The sequence below is a fragment of the Saccostrea echinata genome, unplaced genomic scaffold (genome assembly GCF_033153115.1).
Source record: "Saccostrea echinata isolate AGI-Se365-2 ecotype Australia unplaced genomic scaffold, CSIRO_AGI_Sech_v1 ptg000033l, whole genome shotgun sequence".
NCBI classification, from domain to species: domain Eukaryota; kingdom Metazoa; phylum Mollusca; class Bivalvia; order Ostreida; family Ostreidae; genus Saccostrea; species Saccostrea echinata.
Window position 1 is genome coordinate 3,070,331 of NW_026889782.1, and position 22,981 is coordinate 3,093,311.

The following is a 22,981-nucleotide window of genomic DNA, read 5'->3' on the forward strand; positions in this document are numbered from 1 at the left end:
AAGGCGGGTCAAGATAATTATTTCGCGCCAAATGTCACGAGTAAATCTTCGCACCTTTTCTTTGGAATTTGTCTTCAATTGCATAAGTGTACGTGATACCTTCAATGAAATTTTTAAAAAAAAAATATGTTGCTATAGCCTGATTTTCTAGCCTAAGAATGTAAATCTATCACACTGTACATATAACATACCGTATACGGACAAGTAACATAAATGCAGCGCTAAGTTTTCTTACACATTTATATTCCTCTTTACCCCCAAAGTGGATTATTCCAATTAGTAACACATTAATGAAAAGACTGGAATGTTTCGCAACAAAACACGTCTCACCATATGACGCTCAAGGAATCTGATACCTATTATGTTCAGTAACGTGCATCTATAAAGGAATATTGCCCTACTAAAATCAAAGAAAAATATCATTGAAGTTTATTTTTCTCTCATTTGAAATTGCTATATGTTATTCAATCAACATGAGAAAGTAACAAATTCTACTTTCAAAATACAATTCGGCAACTCTCCAATTTGTGATACAATTGCATAGGTATCTAGCTACATATACATTTGTACCAACATGTTTTCCTCGTTTTGTGATATCACAATTGCATCTATGCACATTAATTAGTACAAGATTCAACTGCAAACTCTTTATGAGGGAGTAAAAAGACACGCTGATATTGTGCCGTCAAACACCGCTGCTCTGACGTCGAACGACATAGCCCCCCCCCCCCCCTTTAAAGATAAAATCTTATATATGAGCCCCAAAAAGTGAGAAAAAAATTCGGACATTCTTTGCATTGAATCCCGATCGCCCACGTGAAAATTCAACATGCTAACCATTACGCTATCAAACACCATCGCTTAAAATTGAAAATGATAAATATTTTGAGTATGGGTTAATCAATTTTCAAACAAACTACATATTTAGCATTCTTGTAAGACTCTTTATTTAGCCTATCAACATTATAAAAAAATAATGAAAAATAAAAAAGTTTTAAAAATTACCCTTTTTAAATCACTTCCTGTGACGACCGGAAGTGACGACGACACACGAAATGTATCCATCACACATCTACAAACCAAATTCTATCATACCTGAAAGTTTCAGACTCCTACCTTTTACAGTTTCTGAGAACATTCATGGACTAGATTTTTAGTGGAAAAAATGAAAAATCGTAATAATTCCCGACCGGAAGTAAATTTTTCCGGACTTTTTCAATATTTCAAAATGGCACGAGATAACACATGATTCCTAAAAATTTGGCTGAAAATGAATGGGTAGTTTTTGAGATATCGCGATTTGAAAAGGTCAAAAAAATAAAAATGAAAAATAATAATAAGAAGAAGAAGAAACAGTAGAATCATTATAGGTCTTCCGTTGAAAACGGAAGACCTAACTAGATGAGATCTCGTTGCGAGCAACGACTAGGTCTTCCGTCCGATTTTTCGATAAGATGAGATATGATTTTGACTATGATCTTTGTTAAAAGATAATAATATATAGACATCCCTAATTAGATTTCATTCTCTTGATTTATATAACATTATCAAAGAGCTATAGATGACATGCTTTTGGCCCCTCTGAGCCCCTAGTTTGAGGGGTCAGCCCCTTTTTCTTGATATCAATTGAAAAGCCCTGTGATTTCTTTTTGTTGTGAAGATATGCTGAATGGAAATATTTAGGGGCCAACCCTCCAAGTCCTTAATGGGGCCGTTTGACAAAAATTGAAAGGGTGCATATTGTTTAGAACATTATTCTGACCATCTTTTGTTCAGTATTGCTTATCAAAATATTCCCCCTTTTCGAGATATAAAGCATCAAAGATTAAGCATCCTGGCCCCTTGTGACCCCGTATTGCGTAACATATGATCAGATTCTTATCATATATTGTTGTAAATTGTTAAGATAAGCATCTTTGCTTCAGTAATGTATTACAAATTATTGATCGTTAAAGAGTTAAAGATGAAAGACTTATGGCCCCTCTCAGCCCCTAATTTTAGGGGTCAGCCCCTTTTTCTTGATATCAAATGAAAGGTCGTCTCATTCTGCAAAACTTTTCTTCTATATGTTTTAACAAATTCTTAACATGTATGAAGATATGAAAGAAAAGGTGTTAAATTTTGTGAGATGTTTCTGAGACAATTTTTGAGCCCTACCGAGCTTCGGCGCCTTTTGCGCTAGAGAGATTTGGACACCTGCCTGCAAATCTACAAACCTTCCCCTACCTTCACTGAAAATCTTGCATTAATATCTTAAGTCGTTTCGGAGGAGTTTCCAGGACAAGCCGACCCTCTGAAAATCAGAAAATCCTGAATATCTCGAGATGGAAAGTGACGTCATCAACGAAAAAAATTTCCAATAGGGTTCAGATCAATACATATCAGATCTGAAAGTTTCATGAAAATCGGTTAAGACGTTACCGAGAACTTGCGTGCACAAAATCGGTAAGAATAATAATAATAACTAGAAACTCATTACTAGTAATGAGAAGGTCTTCCGTTATACTACTTCCTGTTTGCATAAACATGTCTTTTCCAACGTCGGTATAAGCCTAAAACTGATGTAGAAACAAAATAACTTAAAAAAAAAACTTTTTTCTTCATTTCCTGTCACGACCGGAAGTAATGACGACAGACGATTTTTACACGATGCAAATGAACTGATGACTGACTATAAGTCCTGAAAGTTTTAGACTTCAGTCTTTTACTCTTACCGAGCAATTGTGAGAACACATTCTAATTTTGGGGACAGGAAAACACACGCCCGGAAGTGAATTGAATAAAAATCTCTGAATTTTCTCATGACATTTGTAGTATCTACAGCATATGTATAAAAAAAACATTTCAAATACTTATCTGTAAGTGATATTCATGAGAAAGCTAAACATCGAAATAACATAGTTTATCTCTTTAAACCGGAAGTTTACAGGTTTTTTTTTCCGGTGGAATCTAACATATTTCAAAACACGAAAGAGATGCAACAAAGTGATGCAAGTTTTAATTTTATAAAGAAAAGTTGAAATTTTCGATTTTTTGATCACTTCCTGTGACGACCGGAAGTGACGGCTGACGCGTCTAACCCTATGTGTTTTGCCTACTCCTCAAGGTCTATTACTCATTTAAGTTTGGTGTCTTAATCTCATGCCGTTTCCGAGATCTCGCTAAGATAACTTTTCATTTTGAGGACAGGAAAAACACGCGACCGGAAGTGAATTTTACTAAGATTTTTGACGTTACTCTAGACATTTGCAGTCTAAATAACATATCTAAAAATCTTTTCAAATACTTTATCTATAAAAGATATTTAAGGGAAAGTAAATTACTCAAATTATGTAGTTTTCCTCTTCTAACCGGAAGTTGTCGTTTTTGTTTCCGGTGGGACTGACATATTTCGAAACTACACATAAGATGCAAGAATGTGATGCAAAAAAAATTCAAAAAAGAAAAGTTGAAATTTTCGATTTCTTTGATCACTTCCTGTGACGACCGGAAGTGACGGCTGACGCGTCTAACCCTATGTGTTTTGCCTACTCCTCAAGGTCTATTACTCATTTAAGTTTGGTGTCTTAATCTCATGCCGTTTCCGAGATCTCGCTGAGACAACTTTTCATTTTGAGGACAGGAAAAACACGCGACCGGAAGTGAATTTTACTAAGATTTTTGACGTTACTCTAGACATTTGCAGTCTGAATAACATATCTAAAAATCATTTCAAATACTTTATCTATAAAAGATATTTAAGGGAAAGTAAATTACTCAAATTATGTAGTTTTCCTCTTCTAACCGGAAGTTGTCGTTTTTGTTTCCGGTGGAACTGACATATTTCGAAACTACACAAAAGATGCAATAATGTGATGCAAAAAAAAATTCAAAAAAGAAAAGTTGAAATTTTCGATTTCTTTGATCACTTCCTGTGACGACCGGAAGTGACGGCTGACATGCTTAACCCAAATGGGCTCGCCTACTCCTCATGATCTATTACTCGTATAAGTTTGGTGTCTTAATCTCTTACCGTTTCTGAGATCTCACTCGGAAAAAATATTTTTGAAAAAAACGGAAATCGGACATATCTGACGACCGGAAGTGAATTTTGAAAAAATGAAAAAAAAACCTCGGGGTATTTTAATTCTCTATCAACCCTGAAAATTTCAGGAAAATCCATCCAGTCATCTCTGAGAAATCCTGCCGACAAAAAAAGGGGAAAAAAATAATAATAATAATAATAATAAACAGTACAATCACTATAAGGTCTTCCGTCTGGAACGGAAGACCTTAATAACTAGATGAGATCTCGTTGCGAGCAACGAGTAGGTCTTCCGTCCGATTTTTCGATAAGATGAGATGTGATTTTGACTATGATCTTTGTTAAAAGATAATAATATATAGATTTCCCTAATTAGATTTCATTCTTTTAATTTATATAACATTATCAAAGAGCTATAGATGACATGCTTTTGGCCCCTCTGAGCCCCTAGTTTCAGGGGTCAGCCCCTTTTTCTTGATATCAGTTGAAAGGTCTTGTGATTTTGAAAACGTTTTGTTCAAGAAATATTAAGAGATTCCCTTTTGTTGTGGAGATATGCTGAATGGAAATATTTAGGGGTCAACCCTCCAAGTCCTTAATGGGGCCCTTTGACAAAAATTGAAAGGGTGCATATTGTTTAGAACATTATTCTGACCATCTTTTGTTCAGCATTGCATATCAAAATATTCCCCCTTTTCGAGATATAAAGCGTCAAAGATTTAACATTCTGGCCCCTTGTGACCCCTTATTACGTAGAATGATCATAATCTTATCATATATGGTTGTAAACATCTTTGCTTCAGTAATGTGTTACAGCTTATTGATCGTTAAAGAGTTATAGATGAAAGACTTTTGTCCCCTATAAGCCCCTAATTTGAAGGGTCAGCCCCCTCTTTTTGATATCAAATGAAAGGTTTTGTGATTTTGAAGAGTTTTTGTTCAACAACTATTCAGAGATTTCTTTTCGTTGTGGAGATATGCTGAATGGAACTATTTAGGGGCCAACCCTCCAAGTCCTTAATGGGGCCGTTTGACAAAAATTGAAAGGGTGCATATTGTTTAGAACATTACTCTGACCATCTCTTGTTCAGTATTGCTTATCAAAATATTTCCCCTTTTCGAGATATAAAGTGTCAAAGATTTAGCATTCTGGCCCCTTGTGATCCCTTATTACGTAACATATGATCAGAATCTTATCATATATGGTTGTAAATCGTTAAGATAAACATCTTTGCTTCAGTAATGTGTTACAAATTATTGATCGTTTAAGAGTTATAGATGAAAGACCTTTGGCCCCTCTGAGCCACTAATTTGAAAGGTCAGCCCCCTCTTTTTGATATCAAATGAAAGGTTTTCTGATTTTGAAGAGTTTTTGTTCAACAACTATTCAGAGATTTCTTTTCGTTGTGGAGATATGCTGAATGGAAATATTTAGGGGCCAACCCTCCAAGTCCTTAATGGGGCCGTTTGACTAAAATTGAAACGGTGCATATTATTTAGAACATTACTCTGACCATCTCTTGTTCAGTATTGTTATCAAAATATACCCCCTTTTCGAGATATAAAGCCTCAAAGATTTAGCATTCTGGTCCCTTGTGACCCCTTATTACGTAACATATGATCAGAATCTTATCATATATGGTTGTAAATCGTTAAGATAAGCATCTTTGCTTCAGTAATGTATTACAAATTATTCATCATTAAAGAGCTAAGTATGAAAGACTTTTGGCCCCTCTGAGCCCCTAATTTGAAGGGTCAGCCCCTTTTTCTTGATATCAAATGAAAGTTCATGAAATTTTGAAGACTTTATGTTCAACAACTATTCAGAGATTTCTTTTCGTTGTTGAGATATGCTGAATTGAAATATTTAGGGGCCACCCATCTATGTCCTTAATGGGGCCGATTGACAAAAATTGAAAGGTTGCATATTGTTTAGAACATTATTCTGACTATCTTTTGTTCAGCATTGCTCATTAAAATATTACACCTTTTCGAGATATAAAGCCTCAAAGATTTAACGTTCTGGCCCCTTGTAACCCCTTATTACGTAACATATGATTAGAATCTTATCATATATTGTTGTAAATCGTTAAGATAAGCATCTTTGCTTCAGTAATGTATTACAAATTATTGATCGTTAAAGAGTTAGAGATGAAAGACTTTTGGCCCCTCTGAGCCCCTAATTTGAAGGGTCAGCCCTTTTTTCTTGATATCGAATGAAAGGTTTGTGATTTTGAAGACTTTTTGTTCAACAAGTATTCAGAGATTTCTTTTCGTTGTGGAGATATGCTGAATGGAAATATTTAGGGGCTGCCCCTCCAAGTCCTTAATGGGGCCGTTTGACAAAAATTGAAAGGGTGCATATTGTTTAGAACATTATTCTGACCATCTTTTGTTCAGCATTGCTTATCAAAATATTCCCCCTTTTCGAGATATAAAGCCTCAAAGATTTAGCATTCTGGCCCCTTGTGACCCCTTATTACGTAATACATGATCAGTATCTTATCATATATTGTTGTAAACCGTTAAGATAAGCATCTTTGCTTCAGTAATGTATTACAAATTATTCATCATTACAGAGCTAAAGATGAAAGATTTTGGCCCCTCTGAGCCCCTAATTTGAAGGGGTCAGCCCCTTTTTCTTGATATCAAATAAAAGGTCGCATCATTCTGCACAACTTTTCTTCTATATGTTTTAACAAATTCTTAACATGTATGAAGATATGAAAGAAAAGGTGTAAAATTTTGTGAGATGTTTCTGAGACATCTCTTGAGCCCTACCGAGCTTCGGCGCCTTTTGCGCTAGAGAGATTTGGACACCTGCCTGCAAATCTACAAACCTTCCCCTACCTTCACTGAAAATCTTGACTCAATATCTTAAGTCGTTTCGGAGGAGTTTCCAGGACAGGTCGACCCTCTGAAAATCAGAAAATCCTGAATATCTCGAGATGGAAAGTGACGTCATCAACGAAAAAATTTTCCAATAAGGTTCAGATCAATACCTATCAGATCTGAGAGTTTCATGAAAATCGGCCGAGACGTTACCGAGAACTCGCGTGCACAAAATCGGTAAGAATAATAGATGAGATCTCGTTGCGAGCAACGAGTAGGTCTTCCGTCCGATTTTACGATAAGATGTGATGTGATTTTGACCAATTTAAGATATTCGTTAAAAGATAATGATGTAAAGTCTTCCCTCATTAGATTTCATTCTTTGATTTATATAATATCATCAAAGAGAGATGAAAGAGTTTTGGCCCCTCTGAGTCCTTAATTTAAGGAGTCGGTCCCCTTTTCTTGATATCAAATAACTTATGATTTTGAAGACTTTTTATTCAACGACTCTTTAGAAATAACTTTTCGTTGTGGAGATATGCTGAATGGACATATTTAGGCGCCAGCCCTTCAAGTCCTTAATGGTGTTGTTTTACAAAAAAAATTGAAAGGCTGCATATTGTTCAGAACATTATTCTGACGATCTTTTGTTCAATATTGCTTACAAATTATTTCCCCTTGTCGAGATATGAAGCGTCAAAGATTAAGTATTCTGGCCCCTTTGGCCTCTTATTACGCAATATATGATCTAAATTTCATAATATATATTTGCAAATTGTTAATTTATACATTTTTGCTTCAGTGATTGATAAGAAAACATTCATAATAAAAGAGTTATAAATGAAAGATTTTGGCCCCTCTGAGCCCCTAATCTGAGGGGTCAGCCCCTTTTTCTTCATATCAATTGAAAGGTCTTCTGATTTTAAACATTTTTTGTTCAACAACTAATCAGAAGTTTCTTTTCGTTTTCGAGATAGATGGAATAAAAATATTTAGGGGTCAACCCCTTCAAGTCCTTCATGGGGCCGTTTTGCAAATATTGAAAGAATGCATAAAGTTCAGAACACTATTCTGAACATCTTTTGTTCAATATTGTTATCAAAACATTTCTCCTTGTCGAAATATAACGTGTCAAAGATTTAGCATTCTGGCCCATTTTGGTCCCTTATTACGCAATATATGATCTTAATTTCATAATATATAGTTGCAAATCGTGAAGATAAAAATTTTTGCTTCAGTAATTCATAACCAAATACTGATAGTTAAAGAGTTATAGATGAAAGACTTTTGGCCCCTCTGAGTCTCTAATTTGAGGGGTCAGTCCCTTTTTCATCATATCAATTGAAAGGTCTTGTGATTTTAAACATTTTCGTTTAAAAATTCTTCAGAAGGTTCTTTTCGTTTTCAAGATATGAAGAATAGAAATATTTAAAGGCCAATCCTTCAAGTCCTCAATGGGGCCGCTTTGCAAAATTTATAAGAATGCATATAGTTTAGAACATGATTCTGAACATCTTTTGTTCGATATTGCTTATCAAAATATTTCTCCATGTCGAGATATAACGTGTCAAAGATTTAGCATTCTGGTCCCTTTTGGTCCCTTATTATGCAATATATAATCTTCATTTCATAATATATAGTTGCAAATCACGAAGATGAACATTTTTGCTTCGGTAATTGATAACAAAATATTGATAGTTAAAGAGTTATAGATGAAAGACTTTTGGCCCCTCTGAGCCCCTAATTTGAGGGGTCAGCCCCTTTTTCTTCATATCAATTGAAAGGTCTTGTGATTTAAAACATTTCTGTTTAACAATTGTTCAGAAGTTCCTTTTCGTTTTCGAGATATGTAGAATAGAAATATTTAGGGGCCAGCCCTTCAAATCCTTAATGGGGCCGCTTTGGAAAAATTGAAAGTATGCATATAGTTTAGAACATGATTCTGAACATCTTTTGTTCAATATTCCTAATCAAAATATTTCTCCTTGTCGAGATATAAAGCGTCAAAGATTTAGCATTCTGGCCACTTTTGGCCCCTTATTACGCAATATATGATTTTAATTTTATTATATATAGTTGCAAATTGTTTAGATAAACATTTTTGCTTCAATAAATGATAACAAAATATTGACAGTTAAAGAGTTATGGATGAAAGGCTTTTGGCCCCTCTAAACCCCTTATTTAGGAAGTCAGCCCCTTTTTCTTGATATCAAATGAAAGCTCTTATTATTCTGCACAACTTTTCTTCTATATGTTTTAACAAAATATTAAAAGATACGAAGATATGAGACAAAACGTGTCAAATTTTGTGAGATGTTTCCGAGACATTTTTTCGAGCCCTACCGAGCTTCGGAGCCTTTTGAGCTAGAAAGATTTGGACACCCATCTGCACATCTACAAACCTTCCTCAACATTCACTGAAAATCTTGATTCAATATCTTAAGTCCTTTTGGAGGAGTTTCCAGGACAAGCCGACCCTTTGAAAATCATAAAATCGTCCATATCTCACGACCGGAAGTGACGACATCAACGACGAAAATTTCCCACAAGGTTCAGATGAATATCTATCAGATCTGAAAGTTTGGTGAAAATCGACTGAGCCATTTCCGAGAACTCGCGTGCACAAAATCAGTAAGAAAAAAAAAGAATAATAATAGGGGAAAAGAAACCGAACGAAAACAATAAGGTCTTCCGTTGGAGACGGAAGACCTTAATAATAGGGAAAAAGAAACCGAACGAAAACAATAAGGTCTTCCGTTGGAGACGGAAGACCTTAATAATAAGAAACAGAGTAAAAACAATATGTTCCCAAACTTCGTTTGGGGAACATAATTATAATTTGAGATCTTTATAATGCGTTCATTTCCAGTTGTGTAATTTACAATATTTTCGTAACTTTATTTGGTAAACAAAATAAATAAATTTCCAACTTTATTTTTAACTGACGCAAGTTATAGCGTGTATATCTTTAAAGCTAAATTTTGTACTTTATGATATTCATTCATTATTACTTAGAATGTTCACTGTGTACATATATTACCTTATACAAATCTACGATATCTTTACACCTTTAAAATGTCCATGTAGAAGCCCTAAATGGTACCCTTGTGAAAACAACGTACATTATTTGGCTTGATTATCCGTGCATTTCACTATCAGGAAACGATTGATAGAGATTAGTTACGCTCTATTGAACATGACACCTGTGCTCTGAAATGACTTCAAACTGCATAATACAGTACACCTCTCTGGTCAACTGATCTACTTTATTTGTGTGTCTGTGTGTAATAGAGAAATTCTGACAGCTTTATACAAAAATTAAAATTTACCAGACAACTTCAGCAAGTAAGTAAAATGCCGATTAAACAAGTGCATTGAGTGCGGGTGGGGTGAGATTGTTAAATACACAGCTGATCATTGCTTGAACATATGAAAGATAATTTTTAAGGGGAATTTATTGGTAAATTCTTATTGAAAAAGTCTTCTATGCTTTTTTTTATCATCCTACCGTTTTTTTTTTGGGGGGGGGGGTTAAAAAATAATTTAAAAAATTATAGTGAGGCACAAATATTTTTTCAAATGACTATTAATTTTAGTGTAACAACAGCACACTGATGAATGTATGTGACTTTTAACTGACATAAATAATCATAAACAAAAACATTTTTGGAATTCTCTAAGATGTTTAAGACTCTTTAAAATTTTTTAAATGTACATGAATTAATAAATATACACATGAAAAGCATTTGTGAAATTTATTTTATATAATTTCTGATTATTAACTAATTTAACTGTAGTTTTACTAGTCTTTTCTGGATACTTTTATAAGCAATATGAATACAAATATTCCACTGGAAGAGGATATGTAATTAACACCCTTCTTAGAAGCGTAGCTGCTTTTTAAAAACAGTTTGACAATTTGGTGTTTACGAGTAAAGACATGAATTGCTAACGATACATGTAATAGACATAAAGACATGGAGTGCTACATGCATAAGATGATAATGAAAACATTTGCCCGAGAGATGTCGCATCCTGGGTCTGCAAAATGTTTCCTGCTGAAATGTATTTCACATAGTCTGATAGATTGAGTCGTTCTTTATAATTATGCAGTTTCTTTGATAACGCAGTACAGTTAAGGTGCCAAATGGAAATATCGGCAAATTATTTTTTTAGATAGCAAATATTCTTTACAAGGATGGACGCTTCTTTCTACGACTTTACTATTATCGGACAAATGTAATGTGGTTGAAAAGTTCTACATGTTGAGGACGATTAGATTTCTTATTTAGACTTGTCACGTGATGCGGCAATCATGTAATTTTAGCAAATTCACCTGCAGTGTTGAGGTCATCTATAAATTCCAATATTGCAAGGGCATAACCAAGTTAAAAACGATAAAAACTAAGTTAAAAGCGTATCGATCCGCCTGACGTTACATTTAAATTTTGTACAATTTGAAGTCATTTTTAATTTTAAGAAAAATTATAAAATACCTCCTGGAATCATTTTTTTTTATATTTTCACGTCGTATCAGTACTTCTGTATTAAAGCATTTTGCTGTAAACGTATGGCATTTGGATGTGTATGCTATTCAGTGCCTAAGACTAAATCAAGTAAATCGCTAATTTAATTCTCCGTCCTTTGAAATGTATACTTACCCGACCTGACAGAAAATAGGCAGAAACTGCTAAAAATTTAGTAGTAAACCTGTATTTAATTACTTTTTTTTTTTTTTTTTTTTTAGAAATTACAGCTTAATCTTAAACCTTTAGGTCTTTCTCTAATTGACTTTTCACGTTTTATTTTTAATTAATAATTCATTTAATTATCTACATGTAAATATAAATCTTTTTTCTTATGCAATTTGTTAATTTTGAAAAGAGGATGATGGATTATAGATTTCCTTATTTCTTAAAAATATTTCAATTGGTTGTGTTAAATTGCTCAAACGTGTGTCAAAGACGGGGTCAACTTGCCGTCATAGTGTTGCGTAACTAACTTCCTATGAGTGCTCTTCTGTGTAATGCGGTATAAACACATAAACCTATAGTCTTATTTTCTCGCTATCCTACACACACGGACCACCTCAGACGATTTCATATATACACAGCGTGCGGAGTATCCGATTGAGTGTACAATAATTCTGGTTAGCAGCCAAACATTCCTGTATTTTTTTTGGGGGGTGAATTATAAGTACCGTATAACTATAAAACCAAAATGGTTCACACACTGAACAAAGTTTCCATCTAGCCTATGAGAGATTGTTTTAAACAGAATTTGTTGTTTGCGTCATAAAACCTTTTCTGGCAATTTGTTGAAAATTTAAGGTAGGAATCTATTTATTTTTTTTTAGAATTCCTGAGGACATGAACTACGACGCTTCACGCCGGTGTATTTCATGAAGCGCGTTGGTGCTTCATGATAAATATGCAGGCGTGAAGCGTTGTAGTTCATGTACCTCATGAACTATCAAAAATTAAATTCATATCTTATATTTATGTTTTCTTTTTATGACTTGCCACATATCTCTGTCATTCAAGGATCATTTTTGAAAAAAAAAGTTTTACACATTTTTTTTTACTTCAATTACCTCACAATGGAAATTTCCCTATTCATCCCATGGTAGATCATGAGAACGTGAACTTTTTCTACTTTGCAAAGAATCTTAAGGAAAAATATTTGGAAATGTAAATATAAGACAATTAATAACCATGGAAAATAAAAGATGGGTTCTTAATACATGTATATAAAATTAAATAAATTATACAGATACATGTAATAGGGTACGAAGATCATCTATTACACATGTAAATACGATTTTCTTTGTAAATTTTATTATTTAATTCACAGTATTTAATGTAATATCTTTCTGTGAACTAACAAAACAAGTAAAAATGTATGACAGTATGAAATCAATACCTTACCATTCAATCAGGATAGAAAATATTTTTAAAATGCTATTGATTTTATTGACAGGTCAGTCGCTCGCACAAATTCATAAACCACAAATACATATAATTGTCTCTGTGTCAAAACTTTCACAGACCTCGATCGAAGCTCTTTTGAAAAAAGATATGATCAGAATACTCCCTCGTCCATATTTTTTTATTAATTCATACCTAAAGGGATTCAATCATTTATTCTTATTATAGAAAAAGCAGATAAAATGTTCATAGTTCTGATTTTGCTTCCTCTAATGCTGTGCCTACAGTAGTCTATTGTACCATAAGATTATCCTATTTATTGGTTGTAGTAAACATTTTCCTCTGATGTGTCTCCTTGTGTCCGGATGTAGTTCAACAGAACATCGTAAACCATTCTGTATTCATCCTAAAATTAAAATTCAATGGAAGCGTATTCCTACCATAATTTTGAAATGAACTCAGTAGATACCACATGCTAATTAAGGAAACACTGTTCCCACGAAAGATTGAACTAAAAAAATATTATCATTTATCGAAAAAATCAATGTTTATGATACAGAAATTACCATTGAGGAGCAGAGTTCTGGACGTCTTATCTGTAACTGACGGACAGTAGAGAAAATGTCCAACTCGCCGTCCATAGACAACTGTTGTAGTGTGTTATATACAGCACAAAATACACCACATAGGACTGCTCCGTCACTGATAATAAAAATAATATCAGTATCCATAGACAACTGTTGTAGCGTGTTATATACAGCACAAACTACACCACAAAGCACTGCTCTGTCACTGATAATAAAAACTAGATGAAATCCCGCGCAAGCGTGGGGAATTGAATTTATACCACTACCGACAGAAAATATATTGTAGTTTCTACTGACAGCCTACAGGCTTATAGCAGGAAAAAATACTTTGTTCAAAATCCCGCATGCGCGTCTCCAACAACCCCCCCCCCTTTTTTTTGTTAAAAATTGAAAAAAATTAATTTCAATAATTGATGTTTATTGTGAAACCTGTTATACTATGTTATGGACATTGTACTTCAGATGCTCTTATTTCATTTCCGTCAAGGATAAAAGCAGCGAATATGCACATTTTACTGATAAATTGATTGTTTGGTTTTTTTTTTTTTGGGGGGGGGGGGGGGAATTCACAGGTACTTGGGTCTTGGTTTATAAATATGTATGTACCTTATTGATATGTAAAAAAAAAAATGTACTTTACCTTTTTTACATATCAATAAGGTACATACATATATATAAACCAAGGCGCAAGTATATGGCATATCAAAAGTTGCAATATTTGATCTTTTCCATTTGCATTGTAAAATTTTCCATTTGTATTGTATAATTTTTATTTGTATTCTATAATTTTCTATTTGTATTGTATAATTTTCCATTTGTATTGTATAATTTTTATTTGTATTCTATGATTTTCTATTTGTATTGTATAATTTTTCATTTGTATTGTATAATTTTTATTTGTATTGTATAATTTTTATTTGTATTGTATAATTTTCCATTTGTATTCTACAATTTTCCATTTGCATTCTATAATTTTCCATTTGTATTCTATAATTTTCCATTTGCATTGTATAATTTCCTATTTGTATGCGATAATATTTCATTTGTATTGTATCCGCGGATTGTTTATTTGTTTCGTTACGAAGGATTTCATTGGTCAAGTTTTAGCCTGTATCGGGTTGAAAACGATCGAGATGTTCCGGGTGCTCAAAGCAAACCGGGCTCATATGTATTTATCATTGGATTCTAAAAAGGAAGCGCTGGCAGATGGCAAATAAAGAATATGTCCTTAGAAATGTTGACCGAGAAAATATATAAATTTACCTTGAGTGGTGGTACCTACCCCCACCCCTAGGAAATTGAGTTTTCGGGTTTGGGCAGATTTTCTCCTTTTCCTTTTTCTCCTTGTCTCTGGTCATATTGGAAATAAACATTCTCTCCTGCGAGAGAATGAAAATAAATAATCGGATTCGACAAAAGGCCCCCCCCCCCCCCGGAAGAATCAAATGGTCGTCCCTTAGCATGCATGCAAATAGAGGAGCTCAGTTTGTATTTATAGAGAGTGCGCGAACGGAATTGTTGGAATGTGGAAGGGTACCAGACTAAGTTTGTGTTGGGCACTTGAAACATCTCGCTCATTTTGAACACTTTATACAGACTAATGACCAATGAAGTCATTCGTAACGAAATAAATAAACAATCCGCGGATACAATACAAATGAAAAATTATCACATACAAATAAGAAATTATACAATACAAATAAGAAATTATACAATGCAAATGGAAAATATAGAATACAAATAAAAAATTATACAATACAAATGATTTATTTTTTTACAATACAAATGGAAAATATAGAATACAAATAAATATTATACAATTCAAATGGAAAATTATAGAATCCAAATGGGAAATTATAGAATACAAATAAAGATTATACAATAAAAATGAAAAATTATACAATACAAATGTAAAATTATGCAATACAAATGAAAAATTAAACAATACAAATAAAAATTATACAATACAAATGGAAAAGATCAAATATTGCAACGTTTGACATGCCATACAAGTACCTGTGTAAAAATGAGCTTTTAACGCCCTATGAATAGGCCGAGTATTTGATACAAAAGACTGTATTCAGAAAAAAACTGAAATGTATTGATTAAAGCACAAAAATTTACAGCTTTAATTTTTTATGAGGAATATCTTATTCATTAATTTTCTCTTTTCATGTAAGCAATTTTATTACGAAGTAGAAATTGTACTGGGGTTTGTTGGCACGATGCTCTCAGTGAGGAATATTTACACATTTTACCGATAAATTTATAGGAAAATCTACATATATGTAATAGTCTTTCAATATATAAATATATTCACAACTTATAGTGTTATCAATGATTTACCATTATTTCAATGACTATTCACACATAAGCTTTTTTTACGTTCCTGCAGCTATAATCGTCTCGTTTTTCTTTTTAACATCGTGCTAGATGCTATATGATGTTCTAGAAGCTTCCGTCAATATTGAGATCGGTGAATGACAAAAATAATTTGCACATTTCCCTTTTTAATCGGTTATCACAACTTATTTCTTTTATCTCATTTAAATCAAGTTTTGATTGAATAATTCAGTGATGACGTTTTATGAAATAAATAAACGATTGCTTGTTGTCAGTTTCATTGAAAATTGCCAGAAACTTAGATCCGCCAACCGGAACCGCCACCGTACTCACGTTTTTGCTATTTCATGGCTGTTTATAGAAAATAGAAGTAGACTTTTAATTTAATGTACGATACTTACATTGCGAGTTAAATCTAAATATAGTTTACGGACATCATATTGTATCTAGTGTATTCTTAAAGGAGTAAGTAAAAACTCTGGTGCATCCGTTTCGGAGTTTATTTGCAAAATTTATTAATTTATAAGTATAGATGATATTATTATCCATAACCTGTTGTGATGTGTTTTATTCAGCACAAAATACACCACATAGGACTGTCCCGTCACTAATAATAAAAATAATATTAATATCCATAGACAATTGTTGTAGTGTGTTATATAAAGCACAAAATACACCACACAGGACTTTTTTATCACTTATAATAAAAATAACACTAATATTTTACATTAATGTATTATTTTCAAGATCTAGTAAATAAATGGTGATTACAGGTTTTTCAAGTGTTTGTTATGGCGTTGAAAGATTAATTTTGTATATCTTATTTTTCTACAAAACTTATTCTTAATGTGCACAACTACAGTCGGGAAAAGGCTGTTAAAATAAAGATTCTAGCCTTGTCTTTCTATTTTAATACATTGTCAATTATGAGAAAGAGAAAAAATTCCAGTATTCTTTTTGAAAAATCAGTCATATTATTAAGGAAATAGGCGGTTTCCCCTTTTTTAAATGTAAAACTGAAATATTACGACCACTAGCATAATCAATATACGCACTTATAACCAGGTCAGTCCAACGTTCCTAATGGTCAATATGACATTCATATTATATTCTGTGATGACAGAATGACCCAGCAGTTATTTCGGTATCTGACGTACTATATATTATTGAATATCTCTAGATTCTGTTTGACCAAACGCAGAACCTACTTTCTAGAAACTCGATATTTATACCCCACGCAACAAGTTGCGTGATGTATAATGTTTTGACCCGTCCGTCAGTCAGTGTGTCAGTCAGTCAGTCCTGTTTTTTTTTTTTTTTTTTTTTTTTTTTTGTCAGCGCAACTGCTCATAAACCACTGCACAGAATTTCGTCAAACTTTGCAGATATTTAGGAAACAATGTGTAGATGTGCATATTGCCCGGAAATTCCGATTCCTTTATTTTTTTCTAGGAATTTCGGCACTTTTCAACTTCAATTTTTGGCCATGTCTTGAATATAGAGATGAACAGTTTGTCAGCGCAACTCCTCTTAAACCGCTGCACAGAATTTCGTCAAACTCTGCAGATATTTAGTACACAATGTGTAGATTGTGCATATTACCAGAAAATTCCAATTTCTTTATTTTTTTGGGAATTTCGGCACTTTTCAACTTACAGTTTTGGCCATATCTTGAATATAGAGATGAACAGTTTGTCAGCGCAACTCCTCTTAAACCGCTGCACAGAATTTGCTTAAACTTTGCAGATATTTAGTACGCAGTGTGTAAATGTCCGTAATACCAGGAAATTCAGATTCCACTATTTTTGCCTCAAGAGTTTTGCCTATTATTGAAGAAACTTTCCAGCTAGGTAATAAGGAAATCCACTGAAATCAGCTTTTGTAATGAAATTTTATGTGAAATATTTTATGACATTAAAAGACCCCTATTGATTTTGAGATTAAAATATTAATGATTTAACACAAACACACACAAAATCTTGGATAGTTCTCAACCCCCCCCCCCCCTCTCAAATTGGTGCTTTGCCTTAGATAATTTCATAAGTACAGTATATAAACAAATACATAAGACTACATCATAATTTTGTTTCCATCAATTATTTAAATGTGTAAATTGTCATGTGTTGGACATGGACTTACTCATTAACAAATCAAAATCACTGAGGAATTTAAATAACAGTTTGTCAGGAAAACTCATGCACTGAGTTTCCTGATACTTTGTAGGTATTTAAGACATAATGTATAGATTTGTATATTACCAAGAAATTTTTATTCCATTATTTATCTAGAAACTTCAGCCCAATTAAATTTATAACATACAAAGATTTGAATGTCCTTATATGCAAGAAGTTTTGATGTGACGATTTTTTGCAAGTGGGGTATGTGAGCTTGCTCCCTTTTTCTTTCATTTTAGGGGGTTATTATTTTTTAAAAATATCTATTGCAAAAAAGAAAAAGATAACTCGCTATTTTTCTTTTTGGCGATACCAATTCATAATGTATGTCCATTCAAAAGTTTCCAATAATTATTGTCTTAACATAACATACCTGCTGATTATTGTAATTGGACCCTCTGTTTCACTTTGAAGAGCAAAGGACACCAAACATATCATCTCCGCTACTGCCTGGGCATGTTCGATAGTTTTCGAGCTTTCTTTTGGCTCTATAATTGACACTGAACATTCTTCGACGTTCGCCTTTAGAGAAAGATAAAAAAGAAACATATGTACCATGAAGTAAATTAATTTCTATTAAACAAAAATTGTAAAATTGTATATTCTTACTGACAATTATTAGAAGGTTAAAGAATCGTATAAAGGACTTACAAATCTCATTTCAAATAGCAAAGGAATTTTACTACTAGAAATGAATTTTGCGGTTGATTTATCAATACTTGAAACAGTCAATTTGATCTTAAATAAAGGATTTGGACGTGGAGTCCGGTCCTTCGGATGAGACCGTATAAGCCGAGGTCCCGTGACGCAGTAGGTACTGGCACGAAAAAGACCCCTCACTGCTCAATGGCCGTAAGTGTCGAGTATAGGACAAAATTTGCAGCTCTCCACCGGCAAGTGGTGGCGTCTCCATATGAGTGAAAAATTCTCGAGAGGGACGTTAAACAACATACAAACAAACAAACAAATAAATAAAGGAATTCTTTGTGTTTCAAAGTGATTTTGAAAATTTGAATAATATAGTGTTTATATTCGTATATTAGGAAAAGGAAAAGAGGAAAAGGATGTTTTTGTAAAACATCTATACATCTTTACTGTATTCCAGTGACTATACAATAATTGTACTCGTTATTAGAAAGTTCTGTGTAAAATTTATTCTTGATTGCAAAAAATTCTGAAGATTTTGATTCAAAATGTTTACGCATAACAGTAAACATGCTGATCTTTGATGTAAAAGGAATAATGTATCTTCTGCCGATTAGGATCTACCTTTGTATAAAGATCAATTTCTATTTTGAAATGGGTTTTTTTCAATGTCGAGCCATAATCATTTTATGTGGCTTCAAATTAAAATCAAATGACTTTAAAACTTCTGACATTATTTTTACTTTTTTTGCATTTAATTTCCAATTCCAATGATTCCAATTGTTCAATGATTGATGGCTATCAAGTTATGGTTGTTTTTGGAAATATTTCTTTACTTGTCACCCAGCATAAACTACATGTGCCTACCATTTTCTGTGTAACGCTGATTGTGGTACATTTCACGTCGGTTAATTGTTCATGCTCGCTATGTACAGTGTATAGGGATACAGTTTTCGAACTGTTTATGTCTGGTAGCCATGCTTTTCTCTGTAAAAGATATAAAATAAAGTAAGTACTGAAATTCTTATGTTGATTATTAATTTCTGTTTTATTGTTAAAAATATTAAAAGATATCTATTTACTCACTGATTCAATATTACTGAGAGGATCCATACAGATCACAATATCTGACTCATGATCAGTGAGCAGGCGAAGGAAGTCAACAACGTCCTCTTGTGAGGGATAATGTGTTACTATGAATGCATTTCGATTGGTGTAAGACTAAAATTTAAAATATATTTATATTTATAATGGGGAAGTGCATAAGTCTTAGAGCAAAGCGCATCTTTGTTATGATTTGGTGGATGAAACGCTTGTAGGAAAATTTTAACTTCTACATATTTTCCTGCATTTCTAAAATAAATTTAAAATCAATCTGCAAGTAAAGTTATGCAAACACAATGTTATGTAAAACTATGCCTGTTCGCCAGTATCTTTAAAAATACTTGTGTAAATACGCTCTGTTCTGATAATGTTTTATATGTCATAATGTTATGCATTACTTCACAAGAACCATGATTGAAAAATATATATACATACAGAGAGTGTAACAGCATTGATGTAATTCCCGTGCTTTGGTACACGTGACGACAGGAACATACTGTATTTGTCAACTAAAAGAGAAAACTGGGTTTTATAAAAATTGTACACAATACAGAGTCATTTACTCAGACACCTTCATGTAGCATATCAACATGTCAAAGTAAGTAACTATGCATGATATCGCTTTTCAGTTCAGGAAAGGAATTGAGAGTGCAGATTGTTGCATTGAAGTATCCTTCAAAATTAAAACAAAATTCCAGGGGACATAAATATTTCAACTTGTATAATTCACATTAAACCTTGCCATATTATAATAAAAAAAATTGTCATCACTGATATGAATGACATCTCATTGAATCTTACTATAATTGGGAAATATAGCCAAACTCTGGCAAAAGATGGATCAAAGTGATCTGATAACGAAAAGTGGCAAGAGTACATCCCTAACCAAAAAAAAAATACTATAGTAAGCTAGAGTTTACTAAAGACAAGTATAGTTTACTATAGTATTAAAGTTCTTAGGGTAGTAAATTCAATTTTTATTTTTTTTTAATCAAACTATTTACATTATGCAAATTGTTATATTTTTTCTCAAATGCTTGCATGCTTTTTTTTAATTTCATATGTAAATGAAATATGTATTTTCATATTTTTTTTTAACCTTTAACACTGGTGTGTCAATAAAGAGATACTGAACCCCTAAATCTCATTAAAAATTCTAAGTTAAGTTTAACAGTACATCACAGTAAGAAATGTAAAAGGTAAAGATAACGAACAGTGATCGATCTCAAAAAATCCATAAATAATACAAATATATGAAGAGGCCATTAAACACGGACCCCTGGAAATTCCAGAGGAGGGATCGGGTGCCTAGGAGGAGAAAGCATCCCCTGTTAACCAGTCACACCCGCCATGAACCCTATGTATTGATCACATAGACAGGACTATCCGTAGTCAATTCAGTACAAAAACAAAGGCCTAACAATTGGTATGAAACAAGTCAGCCAAAACGACACAATGCTAATAAGGTCATTATAACGACCATAAGGCCACAGCTAGTGTTTTCCTCTTCTCGTGTAGAAGTTTTTTTTTTATTATTATTAAATTTTGCTTCATAAGAATATAAAAACAGGTCAGCTAATAAAGGAGCACAGTTAGTATCCACCGGTATTCCAACGGATTGTTCCAACTTCAAAATTCTTGTGTGTACAATGAGAGTGGTTTATAACTATTTAATTACTATAGTAATTATGCTTCTGTCCAATCACTAGAGGTGAAAATTTCCTAAATCCGTTTTTATTTAAGAAGCAATTGTATATGATATCAAGAAGTTTAGATTTTAATTTATCGTGAGAAATTGTTGTATAAAGTGTAGAGAAATTCGTAAGTTTTGATGTTATAGACTTTTGAAAAATTTGATGTCACCACCCATACATGTATTTACAAACAAAGATACATAGTGGGTTCCAGTAAATGTTCAACCAAGCCTCTTTCTTTACACCTCACTAAGATATTAACAGTAGTGAAGGAGAAACTTCACGAGTACTGTGCAACAATATATTCGAGAAGTGGTGTAAAATCAGATGTGGATACTAAAAAATTCAAAGAAACTTTTGGAACATTTGAAATCACAAAAATTTATCAAATTCAACAACATAAAAACTTACGACTTTTCAACTTTATATACAACTATTCTCCATGATAAATGAATTTCCAGATTTTCTGACATCGTTGACAGCTGCTTTTTCAATAAAAATGGAACTCGTAATTTAATTACCTTGTCATCGGTTATTTGCAAAATTAATTTGTTATAAAAAAAATCTCATTGTACACAAAGCACTCTAAAGTTAACTTTAAATAGATGCTCGAGTTTCTGATTGGCAATATCTATGTGTTTTTTTGGGACCAGGTTTTCCAACAATCTATTGGAATTTCCATGAGTACCAATTGCGCCCGATTATTTTGTATTCATATGAAGCAGAATTTGTTCAAAATCGTTTACGTGAAAAGAAAGAAACACTTGCTGTGGCCTTCAATTTGACATTTAGATATATCGACAATATCGACGATATTGTAAATTAACAATGGTTATTTCCATTCTTATGTCGACATGATATATCCAGTGATCTTGAGATAAAAGATAACACAGAGTCTGATATATCTGTTTCATATTTGGATATTTTATTAGAAAAAGACGTTAATAGTAATCTAACAACAAAGCTTCATGATAAACGTGATGACTTTAACTTTTCAATCATAAACTTCCCTTACTTATGCAGCAATATACCCTTATCACCTGCGTACGGTGTTTATATTTCTCAGTTGATTCGATACGCCAGAGCATGCTCTACGTATGAACAATTTCTAAAAAGAGGTAAGTTTTTGACAAACAACTTGATGAAACTTGAATATCAGCAGACTCGTTTAAAGTCATCATTTCGTAAGTTCTATGGTCGATACAATGACCTTGTCAGCAAATATAATCTTTCATTAAGTCAAATACTGACTGGCTTTTTTTCATAATTATTGTTAGTCCTTTTATAACACACTGAATTGTCGACGGATTTTTCGGTTATTTCCCGACCATGACAAGAAGAACTCGGCGGGTGTGACCGGTCGGCAGGGGATAATCACTCCTCCATGGCACCTGATCTCATCTCTAATGTCTTAAAGGTCCGTGTTTGCTCTGCTCCTATTTTCATTGTTTAATGGACTTTTTAGCTCGAATACTGTTCGTTATCTCCACATATTTCATTTAACCAAATAACACTTAGTCGTATGGGTAATCTGAAATTATTCCAGAGGTGAAATAAACGGTCAAATACGTACAACATGCAGACAGACATTGATAGAAAAGAAACATTCTCCTCTCATGCTCAGTAAATGAACGTTATTTTTAATTAC

At 32.9% G+C, this 22,981-nt stretch overlaps 1 protein-coding gene across 1 annotated transcript in view; it reads right to left on the reverse strand.

The window, feature by feature from the left end:
• Positions 1–12,980: 12,980 nt before the first annotated feature.
• Positions 12,981–22,981, reverse strand: part of LOC133199284 (uncharacterized) — a 48,677-nt gene continuing 38,676 nt past the window's right edge. The window contains exons 21-26 of the mRNA XM_061335114.1: positions 20,075–20,148; positions 19,622–19,756; positions 19,403–19,522; positions 18,264–18,412; positions 13,353–13,488; positions 12,981–13,192 (exon numbers count right to left, since the gene is read on the reverse strand). Coding sequence (XP_061191098.1) covers positions 13,103–13,192; positions 13,353–13,488; positions 18,264–18,412; positions 19,403–19,522; positions 19,622–19,756; positions 20,075–20,148 — 704 coding nt within the window. The 3' untranslated portion in view covers positions 12,981–13,102. The remainder of the gene's footprint in view (positions 13,193–13,352; positions 13,489–18,263; positions 18,413–19,402; positions 19,523–19,621; positions 19,757–20,074; positions 20,149–22,981) is intronic.